General features: G+C 42.2%; 1 protein-coding gene across 41 annotated transcripts in view; it reads right to left on the reverse strand.

Moving 5' to 3' along the window:
• Ank2 (ankyrin 2) overlaps positions 1–15252 on the reverse strand; it is a 583460-nt gene that overhangs the window by 19233 nt on the left and 548975 nt on the right. For 29 of the 41 annotated variants that reach the window (XM_029474820.1, XM_021159015.2, XM_029474818.1 and 26 more), the window contains 5 exons: positions 14390–14515; positions 12598–12720; positions 11901–11933; positions 10145–10166; positions 995–7210 (listed from right to left, as the gene is read on the reverse strand). In XM_029474820.1, coding sequence (XP_029330680.1) covers positions 995–7210; positions 10145–10166; positions 11901–11933; positions 12598–12720; positions 14390–14515 — 6520 coding nt within the window. The remainder of the gene's footprint in view (positions 1–994; positions 7211–10144; positions 10167–11900; positions 11934–12597; positions 12721–14389; positions 14516–15252) is intronic. The other 12 variants (XM_021159016.2, XM_029474834.1, XM_029474832.1 and 9 more) reach the window with 1 other exon arrangement.

The raw sequence follows: 15252 nt of genomic DNA on the forward strand, positions 1-15252 counted from the left end.
GGACTTAAACTGAGGCCAGGAACATCAATGTCCTATTGACCTTTGGAAGAAGGCAGGACAAAGGCATATGAGCTTTGTAGCTCCTGCTGGTGGGACATTTGCATCTGAGGCAAAGGTTCTGGCTGCCTGTTCCTAAGCAAAGTCATGTAGTGCACACTCACACAGAACTAGAATTCATCCAATCCCCTCTTAACTGCTGTGGACTGCTGGACAGCATTGGGGAATTCTATGTCACCTACACTTTAAGGATAAGTCTTCATTTAGAAATAACGGAAGCCTGCAGTAACCTCTCAAAGCCACCCATGGTTTCCTTTTTTTAAAAAAAATAGATATATAATTCCAAGAGCCATCATTCCCTCATATCGTGCAAAGTTTGAGATTTTGTTGTTTTCTGAATCCTGTCTGAACACATTCACTGTTCATTTTTACCTCGGGTTTGTTGGACTAATTTGGTTATCATGGGTATCTGAAAGCTGACCTCTCTGAATTGAAAAACAGGCCCACAATAATTAGAATATTAGGATGTGAGAAATAGTTTTGAGTAAAGGGCTTCCTGATCATGACAAAATTTGATGTACCAATCAAAGTATTAGAAATTAGAGTAAGGAGGCCTTGTGCCGTGAAACCCATATGCTCACATGTAAAAGCAAATGTAGCTGACTTGAGACTAAGCCTGGAACATCAGAACAACAAAACTCAAAGCTTGTATGGCTTTCCATGCAGCAGCTAAAGAAAGGTGAGGTTCCCCCGTTGCTTGGTTATGGTTCTGGTTTGAATAAGCATTCTCATTACTCAATCTTGAGATTGTTTCATAGACAAGAATATACAGAAAAAGCACGAAACACAAAGGGCTTACACAAACACATTAACCACTACAGAAAGCTTAAATAAAATGAGACATAAATCACAAAATAAAACAAAACTTTACCAAAAAAAAATCTCTATCAAATTTATGACATGCGTAGCACAGGGATTCCCAGTGGCTGGCAAATACCTTCAGCTCGGTCATGGCCATTTTCATCAGGGATGCGTTCAATCATAGTCTCAATAGACTCATCCCAAATGGGCCTTGTGTCAAAGATGTCCTCGGGAGCTGAGTGCTCAATGTCAACAGGTGGCAGATTCTCAATGACTGACACTTCCAGGGCACTGCTACTTTCGTCGTCTGAAGGTGGCTCCTGCTCCCTCTCTGACTGTGTAAGCCTGTCCACTAATTTGGACGCCTCATCACTAATCTCCTCAAAGAATTCTATGGAGTTCCGGTAAAGGTCAAAGAAGTGCTCCCTGCTCTCTCTGGTGGGGCTCGTGCCTGTTCTGCCAGAAGATGAAGTGCTCCTGCTCTTCACCGGCAGTCGGGATGCAAAGAGCTTTGGTTTTGTGGCCCCATCTTCCGATTCTGACTCAAACCCCTCGGCCCTCTCCCTGCTCTCCGTCTCCGTCTCAATGTAACTTCTGGCTTTCACTGGGCATTTGGTCTTAGCATCTAAGGAACTAGCATCTGACTCTGATTTGCTTCTACCATCTGGTGCTCTGCTTAGTGTGTCTTGTCCCTGGGGGACAGCTGTCTTCTGGAGAGAGATGTCTGTAGGGGAGGGCTGCCACTCAGTTCTTTGGGTGGATGCTTTGACGGGAATTTTGGACTTTGGTTTTGCTCCATCCTCCTTACTATCCTCATCTAGGCTGGATGGGAAATCATCAGAAAATGCACTCTCATCCTCTGCAGATGGAGGGGCTGGGACTAAGGTGGGGAGAGTCCTGATAGGAATTTGGGATTTGCTTTCAGCAGAAGGCACGTTTTCCATGGGTGCAGTAGGGATCTCAATCACAGACTTCTGTTCCTCTGGAGAAGACTCTGGGGACTCATCATTCCGCTCAGACCTAGTGACTGTGGAAAAGTCCAATTGACCAACAGGTTCAGGGACGGCAGGGCATGGTGTCTGCTTCACAGTGCTCAGAGAATCACTCCGCTGTGTGGTGGGGGGCTCCTCGACCGCTGTGGATACAGCCTCTTTGGTGGGTGTTTCTGTGGAAGCTGAAATTATCACTTGGGAGTCAATGTTAGCATCTGAGGCAGGTAAATCCTCTATCTCCTCACTTACATCATCAGGAAGTAATTCTCCTTCATCATCCATTGCTTCTTTGGGTTCTGAAAGTTCCAGTGACTCACTAGTAGTCTCCATCTGTGGAGGCTCAGCCCCAGTGGCCCCTTCCTTCAAGTCTTCGGAGATAGTCTCTTCATTGGATTCTTGGCTGATTTGGAAAAAGTGCAAACTTTCATCTGCATAGGACCTTTTGGTCATATCGATGGCACCACTTCGGGTCATCTCAAACAATTTTCCTTCCTGAAAGAGGAATGGATTTTGTTCACTTGTCGGGGTCCCCTCTTCAGTTGGGGTCCTAGCAGGAGTGGTATCAGGAGTGGTGCCCTGTGACTGCCTGTCTACCATCAAACCGAATATCTTCTGTTCTTCCTCCTTCACCCGAGCTTCGAAGGCTGCATCATCTTCACGGATCTCGCTCCAGGAGTCAGCATCAGCATCCGTTTTGGTGATGATGACTTTGCTTGATTGTTCCCCAGTGACTGATGCTGCATCTGATGCGGTGGGTGCTACAACCAAGGGAGGTGCATCAGACTGCACGGCCCACAAAGCACTTTTTTGCTCGGATTCAGTTTCTAGATCGTGGCTCTCACAATGAGATTCTTCACCTGAGACAATTCTGTTAGAGGAGTTTGTCACTACCACATCCTCAGGAGAGGATCTGATGATGACAGAATACACTTCAGGTGAATGAACAACTGTGCTATGACAGGTATCTGTTTGGATTTTGCTGGGCTCAGCAGAGAAGAACGATGAGGAAGGAACATTTTCATAAGGGCTGATGATTTGAGGATCAGAATTTTCATCAATCTTGGCTAAATCAGACACTGGAACGTCCATGGCAAACCTCTCTGTTTGAGTTGTAGTAGATGAGTCTTGAATGGGACAGTCCTCTGACATGCTCTCCAAAGCCTGGTCAGTTATTGTGACCTCTACTTTTACAGGGGAAGATGGAGAGGCTATTTCTTTAGCTGATTCATTTCCTTCAGGTACCGCGCAATGAGAAGAAGAAGACAAGGAAGAGCTTTCATTGGGAAGATCTTCTTGAGTAGATTCCACTCCAGAAGGATCAAACGCTCTTTCTTCTCGGTCATTTTCACAAGTATCCCGGTGAGCTAGTGAGTCTTTATCAACGGCCAGGGGCTTATCGACATCTTTATGCTCTGGACTCTGAACTCCTAGGGAGACAGGAGTGGCTGAGTTGCTAGGACTCACACTCTCACAACCATGGCCATCACAGGTCTCTGGCTGAGTAGTCTCTCTGTTCAGGTCATCATCAGACCCATCAGCAGCATCAGCAGATTGAGTCTGACTGTCTTCCGCTAAATGTGATTTGCAATCTTTATCTTCTGAATTAGCTGGCTCTTCTTGAATCTCCTCATTCATCTTGAAAGTATATTGCTTGGGAACTATGGGCTGGAACTGTGCTGCTTCTTCAGGGCTAGAATTAGAGTCTATGCTGGATGGGAGGGGAGATGGGGGTTGCACTCGGATAACTGGCTCCGTCAGAAGTCCCGAGTCAGCACCTTTACTCAGCTGTGTCAGCTCAGGTTCGCTCTCCGAGGAAGAAGAAGAAGCCTTTCTGCTCTCTGAAGTCACCAAGACAGGGACCTCCCGCTCACCCTCTGTGCCCTCCATCTGTTTCGCATCATCCACTTCTGCTGAACAGTCAGCATCGGGGTCCGAGGCTGAGGAGGACCCATCTTGCCTGGGTTCTTTTTTGTAGTCCCTTTTCTGCTTTGCTTCTTGCTCAAGTTCATCAAACGTTTTAATTTTGGTTACCATTTTGAACATTTCCTCTTCTGGCGTGAACCTCTTCTTCTCCCCGTTCTCAGAGTCATCCTCTTCTGCACATTCATGAATCACAGCCGGTTTGGGTGTACTTGAATCCGAAGGTTTGGGTGTGACCTCGTAGCTAACTTCCTCGGAGCTGGGGGTGTCAGGGGACAGGGGGCTTTTCCCTGAGCTCTCCATGAGGGATGTCTGCTCTAGACTGTCATCCTCAGCACTGCCATCGGGGTCTCGGAGCAGCCGGGATCGCATGGAGGCCACTTCAGCAACAAGATCTGTTTTGGCAATAGCTGAGGGGAAGGGAAAGTGACTTGGGAGTATTCCTGCCTTCATTTTAGGCTCAACCGGGCTGCTTTCAAGGGAGTCCCTGCAAGGGGACTCTTTCAGAGGACTTGGTTCCAGAGAATCAGGGGTTTTGTGGGAGGAGTTATCTTCTAGCACGGGGCTGGCTTCCAGAGAGTCTTTGTGGCTGACTGCTAATGATTCATCAGCCATTGGGCTAAGGACCTCACTATCCCGGTTAGGGAGAGGAAGTTCTAGCCCTTGGGGACTTCTAATAACTCCCTGGGGCTTTGGTTCAGTTCCCTCAGCTGTCTTGACAGAAGCATCAGATGGTGGGAAGGCCTCTGTCACTTCTGAGGGTGTTAAGGATTCCTGAGTTTCACTTTCTGGTTGTGTCTTATAAGCTGAACTAACAAGTGGGAGCTGATTTTCACCACAGGACCCTTTCTCAGTAAACGCCTGGCGTGTTTCATTTGCTAATGATACACTCTGGCTCTCAGGGCAGCCATCTTGTTTGGAGCACACATCTTTGGGAGGGTCTTGGGTGCCCTCCTTCTGAGAATGCTCTGTAGAGGGCTCTGAACCCCGAGTGACCCCAGCACCTTGTTTTTCAGAACTATCAGTAATGTCATTAGTTATAGGAAGCTCTTTTTCTGAATGAATGTCTGTGGGTGTTCCTACCTTGGTAGTTCCCTTAGCCTCTCCAATCTGTTCCTCACTTTTCTTTGGTGAGAAAGAAAGACTCTCTGGACTTGTCTCAGGAGTTTCTGCTAGACCCTCATGTTTGTAGCTCTCTTCTGAACTGATCTGAGGCGTGCCTTCCATCAGGCTGCCGCAAGGTGAGCCTGCTATCACTTCCTGTTTCAGGCTTTCTGAACTGCCACCCAAAGCACCGCTCTGTAAAGACAGAGCTGGAAGGAGCTCGTCTTTCATATAATCTAGTGGGAAAGCCGTGTTGAAGGGACTCGTAATTACTTGGTCTAAATGAACCTGAGCCTTTTCTGTGTCCTCGGTGAGGCGGAATTGTTGGTATTTGTCATTGTCTTCTAACTCTTGCTTGATGACTTCAGAAAAGTCAGTGGAGGTTTTCCTGTCTGGACTGATCTGGAAATCCATGTCTCCCTGATCATCCACAATCTTCTCTTGAGGGATCTCACTCCCACGATGGCTTTCTTCTGCCGCCACTGATGGAACTACCTCAGGTGTTTTAATAATGGGGGTTCTCTCAAACCTTTCTCTAACTGGATCTTCCATCCTGAGCCCAACGGTGATGGTGGTAGAACGGAACCTTCTGGATTCCGTAGCTGCCGAGACCTGGAATCTCTGGCCACGCTTGGCTGTCTGACTTTCTATTCTCTGTGTTTCTCTCTGGGTCACAGTGTGCCCTTTTTCTTTTTCTACCCGACTTTTACTTTTGTCTTGTGGCTGTTTTTGTTTTGCTGATTTGTGCTCAAAGAGTCCTGTTTTGTGTTTAGATGGGTCCTGACCTGACTGGAATGCTTTCATGAGCTCCCGGACAGACATTGTCTCCTCAATTCGTTCGGTTTTGGAGGTGGGAGATATGGGTGGCTGCTTTTCTGTCTTCCCAGGAGACACGGGGAGGTGCTTCTCATGTTTCCCAGTGGCAGACCCAGGTGCCGGCTTCTCTGGGGTTCTTATAGAAGGGGAACCGGGCAAGCGTTTTTCGGTTTTGCCAGGTGACACTGGAGGATGTTTTTCTGTTCTTCCAGATGATGGCACCGGTGGACGTTTGTCTGTCTTACCTGAAGGTGACCCGGGTGTGTGTCGTTCTGTTTTTAGAGATGACACAGGGGAATGTCTTTCATTTTTGGTTGAGGGGGAACCAGGTGAATGTTTCTCGGGTTTACCTGAAAATACTGGTGAATGCCGTTCGGTTTTGGCCGAGGGTGACACAGGTGAGTGTTTTTCGTTTTTGCTGGACGGTGACACTGGTGTGTGTCTTTCAGTTTTTGCGGAGGAAGAAAGGGAAGAGTGTCTTTCTGCTTTAGAGGAAGGCGATGACTTTGAAGAGGGTGACACAGCTGGGTATGTCCTGGGAGTGGTCCTTTTGGGCACATCCTCTTTGCCTTTGACTCTGACTGGCAGCTTGCTTCGGCCTTTCTGCTCATCTTCCACTCGCTTCTGAAGAGCCTTCACTTTGTCCTTTATGGAACCAATAGGAGTTTCTTCTATGAGAGGAGAGGTGGCCTTGGCAGTGGGGAGGGGTTCAGGGACCAGGCCACGGTCTTCATCTACCGACTCCTCTGAACTACCTTTCTTAAGTTCGGTCTTTTCTTCGCTGCCTTGCGAGCTCTCCTCTTTCTGTTTCTGCTTCTCTTTTAGTTTCCTCCGCACTGGCTTCTTGATTGCCAGGCCTGGTTTGAGCTGCTTCTGAGCGCTCTGTTTCTCCTCGGCTGAGGTGGCCTTCCCCTTATTACTCTCAGAGCTCTTGCCAACAGCTGAAGCCTGACTTGTCTCCCCTGACTTTTCTGGAGCTGTGTGTGGCTTCTTTTCATGAGGACTAGTGTATGAATTTAGGTCATCTGTGAGGTAGTTCACTAACCCAGTAGAGTCCTTCTCTACTTTGGCCTTGGTCTCTCTGTCTACTCTGACCTCTATACATGGGTGTTCATTGATTTCTACTGGGGCGTGTTGCTTGGCCTCTTGGATTTCCTCATCGCTGACAATAACCCATTCCTCCTCTAGCTCCCGCTCAGACTGAGAACTCCGCGCTCTGCTTTCATCTCTCACGCACGTTCCACTCCTCAGGATCGCATTCACCTTCTCTAAGTCCTCCTTCACTCTCTCTACAATTTCAAAGGGCTCGCCTGGCTCTTCTTCACTGGCCTTTGCCAGCTCCTTCACTTTGAGCGAACCTGCCTTATCAGACACATCTGTGGTCAAGATGGCCGTCATTTTGATCAAATCTTGTTTCATCTCAGAAACTTCAGAGAGCAAGTCCGGACTTGCTAAGACAGGAACTTCATTAACCAGGTGGCTTTTCAGGACAGATGTTTCTGTCGACTCTGTCTCATCATCTTTGATGTGAATGAAAAAACATTGAAAGTAAAATGGAAATCAAAAAAGATATTGGCAAATGTAATCAGGACCAAAAACAACACAGCGTCTTTTTCCTGGTGGTGGGAGGGGCAACAGAATGGGCTGGGAATGGTGGATCCACAAGGTCTCAAGGTACAAGAGCAAAGCAAGGCTAACGGAAAAAAACAACTGAAAAGGAAAATGAGCAGGAAATAACTTGCTTAATTTTTTCACTGTAGCACATTCATACATACAACAAAGCTATCACGAATACTCAAGACATACATAAAAAAAAAATCACAAATCAAAAAGAAGAGCGCAGTGAAATTGCACAGAGGTATCTCAAGATTGTCCAGATATTACAGATCAATGTCAGAAAACAAAACAAAAACCATGAGGAAAAAACAAGGGAAAAAAAAAGCATTAGAAATAGCAGAATCTCGATTTCCCCCCTGAGAAAGCCAGTAGGAGCAAATTCAGAACTGCACCCAATTCCTACATTTTAAATCCCACAGATCTAGAATTCAGTCAGCATAGTTCTGCCACCATCCAGCAATGGCGGGAAACACACCTGAATCAGCTGCGGACTGGCATTTCATCTAAGGGAAATCCACACCTGACAACGACACACATCTCGTGCGGGAGGGAGGCATGGCCCTTTCCTTGGAGGAACCTCCTTGTTTAGAGGTGTACCATACGGACCAAGGAGGAGGATAAAGGAAAGACAAACGACGGAAACACCAGCTGTGACTGAACGTGTATGTGAACCCAGAGTTCAAATGTGATGCATGGCGACCCAAATTAGAGACAGTCACACAGGACACACGCACAGTTGATGTAAGCCAAGTTATTTCCATGCAAAGCAAAGGTGGGGAAAAAACCGCTGGGCAGGGGCAGCCTTGCAGAGAAGCGCGGGCAGGAGGGTGATGAGAAATTAGAACAAAAATGTAAAACGTTACTGTGGTGAAGCATGTTTACCTATGAGGTCTGAAATGTACACTGAAGTCACAAGTCAGGAGGCCTTTTAACTACCAATGAATTAGAAGAAAACCCTCAGGGTTGGCTTATACAAAGACTTATGTTAGAAAAATATGGACATTATATAAGGACTGCCTTTAAACTAAAAACACAGGCAAATAAGAATCTACATTTGAAAACTGGAAGATATTCAAAGTATCCAGGTGTCATTCAAGAGTATCCATGGCATTATAGCAATATGGGTAATATTACGACTTTTTAAATTGACCCACACCAGTAATTTTTAATTCCTACTAGCTTGTACATAGAAGTAAAGGAAGGGACCGTTTACATCAACACAATAGCCCTAAAGAAGAAAGAGGGAGAGAAAAAGAATCACTTAAAAAGAAATCACTGTAAGCAACAATGATATGTGTCAAACCAAAGTGTCTCCAGGACAGAATTTGTATTTATTCAGATTACTGTGTGTGTGTGTGTGTGTGTGTGCTTGTATGTGTAATTTATATATAAAGTATATTAAATAAATTTATGTTAATGCTGATTTGTTTAGTCATACAAATTATTGAAGACATCAGCATCTCAGATAGTTTCATGTTGAATGAGGATTGAACATAAGGGTAGGCCTCAGTTAAAGCCACCCCAATAGGACAGCAGTAAGCTACAATATGCTAAATCCTCAAAGGAACAGGTCATCTGCATGGTGTTTGAATGAGATCTACCCCCACATAAATCTTGGGTATTTTAATACTTGGTCCCTAGTTGGTAGCTGTATTGTGAGGCTTAGGAGGTGTGGCCCTGGCTGGAAGAAGGGCATCACTACGGGTAGGCAGGCTTTTAAATCTCCAGATTCCAACAGTCTGCCAGCTCACTACCTCTGCTGTGCTACCATAGACTCTAACCATCTGGAACCCTGAACCCCAAATAAAACCTTCCTTCTGTAAGTTGCTTTGGTCATGGTGTTTTATCACAGCAACGGAATGTAACTAATTCAATTGGGGCAGAATGAGGATGAAACATAGCTCTGTGTTCTTTTCATTCAGGCTGTTTGTTACCCTGAGATGTGATGAATCAACATAAAACTTAATAATTAATAAAAGTACAAGTTAGAATGTTTTTCTCAAGGGATGAGGGCATAATGCAAAGGAAAATCTATAAAATTCAACTTGGGTTTCTACACAAGAAGCCAGAGAGTCATAGAGAATAGGCTGACAAGATGAAATGCTAGAATTATTTCAGACTTCAGGTGAATCCAGGTCTCATTACTGTACTATATTTTGTTGAGAATTTTGAATTGTCATTTAAATGTAGCCACACAAGGGCACACTGTGATCAGTAGCTTTATCTAAGATAGTTTAATTTTTGTATTCTTGTCTTTATAATTTTTTTCTTTTGAAAATTTCACAAAAATCCTGTGAGGTCTCACCTAAAGGGTTCAGGTACACTTCACCACAGTAAGAGTAGAAGGGATGGTAGGGTGTGTTGAGGGGTGAGCTTCGGCAAAGAACTATTAGACAGTATTACTTTTGTTAGGCACGTCCTTCCAAAGGAAAGGCTCTCTACAGTGGTCACTGTAGATTGATGTAAAAAGTAATACTGTCATGTCAGTGCTTAAAAAAATAATGAGGTGACAGTGGTAAGCTAACAGAAGGACAAAACGGTAGGGTAGCTTTCTAAACAGGCTTGACAGCAATGCCAGGAGTTACAGGGATGTCAAAAGAAAGTGAATGCTTAGATGAATAGTCACTGCATTTTTGCTCATTAGCTCACAGATTAGGTATATTATGATTTAACTGGCCAAGCTGCTTTTATAAATTTATATCAATGATCAATAAGAATTATAGACAAATGTAATCATTATAGTGGTTAGTAATAGCAACTAGCTTGCATCTTAATTCATGCTTCTCTTCAATATAGCCAGCTTTCAAACAAACTCAATTTTTATTTAGAAATCTTACTTTTTTCGGATGTCATACCGATCTGAAAGAAAACACACACAAATTCAGTGGTTACAAAACAGCTCTCCACTCAGAGTCCCTTATGTGCATAGCAAGAACCTACTTGCAATTATACCCTGAGAGTGACATCAGCTAAGGTTTGTATATATAAATAAACACATTCATAAATCGCTTCTAGGTACTATAGAAAGCATACGTTATTCCTGAGAAGAGATGACCCCAGAGGTGTCTGATATGACAAATTCACAGTAGAACAAAGGTCATGAAGAAGGTGAAGTCAATCTTAAGCTGTAAGTGCCAACTTAATGGAGAAAAAAGATAGCAAAGCATGCTGGGTGATGCATTCTACAGATGGCATTTTGTAGCAATAGTGAGTACTGCTCCAGAGCTCTCACCTATTACCTTTGGGAAGGCTAGAAACCTCCTGGAAGTATTTCACAGGAGAAAAAAATAATGTATCTGACGGAATTTGTTTGTGAACACAGCCAAGTTGGTTTCCTAGGTTTTTTTTTGTTTGTTTGTTTAAGGGCTAGGCTGACAGAATCACTGAGCTCAGGAAGGAAACTGAGTGTGTCACAGTGATGCACACAGGGGAATGAGTGACCAGTTAAGCATCTTTTGATGGTGTGTGTGAGAGACAGCCATCTCACAGCTGTTCTGCAGCTTCCTATGACAGAAAGGGGAGATATGGGCACTCATCTAAACTAAGGCCATGCATTTCAGGTTGGTGGACAGAGAATGGTTATTATATTTTTCTTTGCATTTTTATATGTCAGATGCATTAGCATAACATTTAAAAATGATAGTATATTAAAAACGTATGCATTAATGATAATTAGTTTTAGAAACTTAAGTGACTATGATAGTGAATAAATATAAAGTGGTTTCCAATGAGTTCTTTCATTTCTGTTATAATATTGGGTGTTTTCAGACCTTTAAAAATGAGATAAGGACACATTTGCTTTAAAAATTGAAGTGAATATGACCAGATATCTACTTTGTCCAATGCCCTGTCTTTAGAATATGTTTCCTGGGTCTGTTTGTAACTTCACAGAGAAGATAGGAGAGAAACTCGTGCTACTGAGGTGTGTGGAGCACTATGCTTGGCAAATATATTTTATGATAAATATTCATTATCAGTATATATTTATATCATAATCTTGGACCCTAATGATTGGACTATGGGTTCCTGAGAATTGGTTAGTCATAGTGATTCTCAATCTTGGTGTTTAGGAGCACATTATATTCCTAATAGCTACTAACTTTCATTTATATAAGCTATACATAAACAAATCTGCATGTTCTACCTGGGGCTAAGAAGATTCAAGAACCCAAGAATACCCCAGCACACACCCTAGCAATCGCCAGTGTGATGATGTCATCACAGGAACACCCTATGGTGTATGATGGGGCTACGAGACCTATACAGCAAATCACTGTGTGTGATCACCATGATCTTCAGACATCCTCAGACTTGTCTTTGAGTGTCTCTCAGATAATGCACATGCATTTTCAGGAGTTGTAGAGAAATACAAACTATTACATGACAGGCTAAAATAAATAAGGGAACTGTGATTTTCTGAACACAGTTCACCAGATGAAGAAACATAGGATCAGAGAGGTTGACTAAAATTTTGCTCATCTACTTGCTAAGAATCCCTGTCTACTTTCCCTAAAGTCAGAGGCCAACCACACTCTCTTCTTAGTGCTACCAGCAATGACATAGTAGGGACAAGTGTCGCTGTTGTAAAATTACCTCTTCCTCCGGCTCTTGATCTGACTCCGATTCCTTGATGCCCAAGATGCCGTGCAAGATAGAAAAGAAGGCAGAAGGAAGAAAACATTTAGAGGAAAAGAATAAATACATCCCACCTCCAAGCATCAAGCAGGCATGGGTTAAACTCAGACTGCCTTCTTAAATAGTTTATAGAAGACAAACAGTTAAAGAAGACTAATCAAAGTTTACACATTCCAAGAGACAAAACGACCAAATGATGGATATGCTAATTTCTGACCTGAGGTCACCAGCAGTCTCAAGGCTTGATATTTAATGTGTCTGGTGGACTGATCTACAGAAATCACAGGGATGCTGTCCCAGTTACCATGGATACTGACTGAAAATGTCAACCACAATTAGTAAGCTTATTTTGAAAGCATTTGGGTAGTGAGCAGAAGCTAACATGCTAACATCCTGACTGGAGGAAGTGCATCATGTGACTTCAGGAAGGCTCACAGAAACAAGAATGGGGACAAAGCCAGTTATTTTTCTTTAAAATTTAGTCCAAAAAGCATTAAAACTTAGACTCATATTTTCTCTGCCATATCTAATACATAGCAATAAAAGCTTTCATCAAAGTATATTAAATGCCAAAATGATTAGCACATGTACTTGTGTTCTGTATGTTTTAAAAAGGAGCTAAAACTCCAGTTCTCTGCAGTGGATGTCACAATACCTTGGCATAAATTGGCAGGGTGATGTTTAAGTTGCAAATAGCTTGATGCACCAGTCCTCTTGTGGATTTGGGTTCCTTCATAAATGAGAGTCGCCCGCAAGGTTCCTGGGTTGTGTCACGTACCTTGAACAAGAAAGACATACATGTTTCATCACATCAGACATCAGTGTGTTTTAGAGGGAAAATAATTCCAACTGGGTAACACTTACAGAGGGACACAAAGTCCACAAAGACTCAAAGCTTTTCCCTTTTCTACTCTGCTGACATCATTTATAACACAGTTTGGAAATGTCTTTCTGGTATGCTTGCTTGCTGAAGTATGAATGAAAGAACTGTATGTATTTTAAGGCAGCTCTGGTCTGATATGCACACAATGCAAAATGAAGCCAACAGTCATGCTGATTTACAGGTGCTGTCTCACGCAAAAGTCACCGTTTGTTTGAGGTCAGGACTCTAGATCCCTTCAGATCTCACAGTAAATTTCAAATATAAAATAATCGTTAACTGTAGTTCCATTTCTATACATTAGGTCTCCAAAACTAATTCACCTTTTAAAAACCAGTGGTAAAATGTTCCTGCCATAAAACTGTCCATTTCTGCTAGTTGTAAGTGCTGTGAATCATGTTCACGAAGTTGTACAATCACCACTATTTTCCAGAGAAAGTGCTCCCAGTACACATTCCCTTCCCATTCCTGTCCCCTGACAATCTCCATGCTAGTTTGTGTTTCCATGGATTTGTAAAATGGAGTCATATAGTATTTTCCTTGTGTTTTGTTGACTTAGCACAACACGTTCAAGTTTATTGCAACATCAGAACTTCATTCAAATTTAACTGTGGTATTTGTAATAGGAAACATCACTTTAACCACTTAGGTGTATAATTCTATGGCACAAATACATGCACTTCATTATATACCTATCACCACCCTCCATCTGCATGCATAATTGCTTCCCAAACTGAAAGTTTCCATGTATTAAGGAATAATTTCTCTTCCTCCACCCCCTTTCTCCTGAGAGCCACCCTTTTACTTTCTATCTTTTATGCTCCTGGGTATTCTATGCTAAATGGAGCCATTCATATTGATTTTTCTATGAAGTTGAATTGATGAAAGTATATCAAGTCTATAGCTCTAACTAGAATAATTTCTCATTGTACTAGAATATTCTGGGTCTTTCAAGAAATTATTACAAAAGAGTTGTCAGTGCTCATTTGGTCTCTACATTAGTTACTCTTACATACATTTTAAAATCTCAGCATGGACATCTAAAGTTAACAGTCATGAAGAAATAGGAAGGCTAGGCACTTAAGTCATCAGTAGAGTCATTGCCTATTAGTAACTAGGTGTGAGGCTCTAAGTTTATTCCCATCAACATTCTCTCTCTCTCTCTCTCTCTCTCTCACACACACACACACACACACATATACACACACGCACACACACACTCACATGCGCACTCTCACACTCACACATACACCTATACACATTTATACACACATATACACACAAAGAGATGATTTGCCTTCTAATCTGGGAAACGGTAGCTAATGTCCTACTTAATACATTGGTCCTAGTTAGTCCTCATGATAAATATGTTCTCTCATTAAGAATTATTATTGACTTTGAACTTCAAAAAATTTTTTAAAAATGTGTTTTTGTAAACACCTCTAAATATGTTTTAAAATCACTGGAAATGTTTGAGAAGCACATATTCTTACTATGAAAGAAACTGGAAACAATCCTTGTACTTAAATAAATGATTAACTAATTTTGATTTTTATGTATGCATTACCTTGACAAAGAGAGGAAGTCTATTTTCTTTGAAGGCAAAAAAGCTGAATATATGATGTTGGCCACTCTTGGTTAGTGGAACCAGGTTGCCAAAACAATCAACATAAATAGGTTTTCCTTCCAATACCTAAGAGAAGACAGAAAGCCAACATGGAATAAGATAGCTAGAATCACTTTTAGTTCATTTATACAAGCAAAGCAATGGGAGTTCTTGGAACCTTCAGTTCTGAAAATACACATACATGACAATGTTCACACAGCTGATTCACATCTGTCACATACATGACAAAACATTCACCACCATTTCTTCTTGCTATTGAGTATCTTCAATTGCATGGCAACATTCAATTTTCTCTTTTTTAATGTTGTATCATGATACCCACAAAGACCCATATGTCTATACCTAAATATAAACTTTACATTAGGTAACTTTTGACATCATAATGAGGCAGAGCACAGGGTGTCAGTATATAAACATCTATAATGATGAGAAATTCTTACAAAAAATCGATGTAAAAATGTATTTATCTGGACTAACACTTAAACAAAAGGAAGTGCTTTAAAAGAAAATCCAGAAAAATAAACCATCTAAGCTGCTATAGTTATAACAAACTCATAGTCACCTACATACTCTGAAGTTTATCAATAACTGTTTTTATTTCAATAAAAATAATTTTTTAATTAAAAATACATTTTATAGGAATTTATTTACACACATAGAGGCCATTCATTTATGATCTAAACTGTCAGAGAAAAATTCAGATTTTGGAAATTGGCCTTCAACTGATAGAAACATAGACTGGTCTTCCTTTTGCTAAGCAAACCTTCTTCCTATAATAACTGGATTACAAATAACCCGATAGT

This window comes from Mus caroli, chromosome 3, assembly GCF_900094665.2.
Source record: "Mus caroli chromosome 3, CAROLI_EIJ_v1.1, whole genome shotgun sequence".
Classification (NCBI taxonomy): Eukaryota; Metazoa; Chordata; class Mammalia; order Rodentia; family Muridae; genus Mus; species Mus caroli.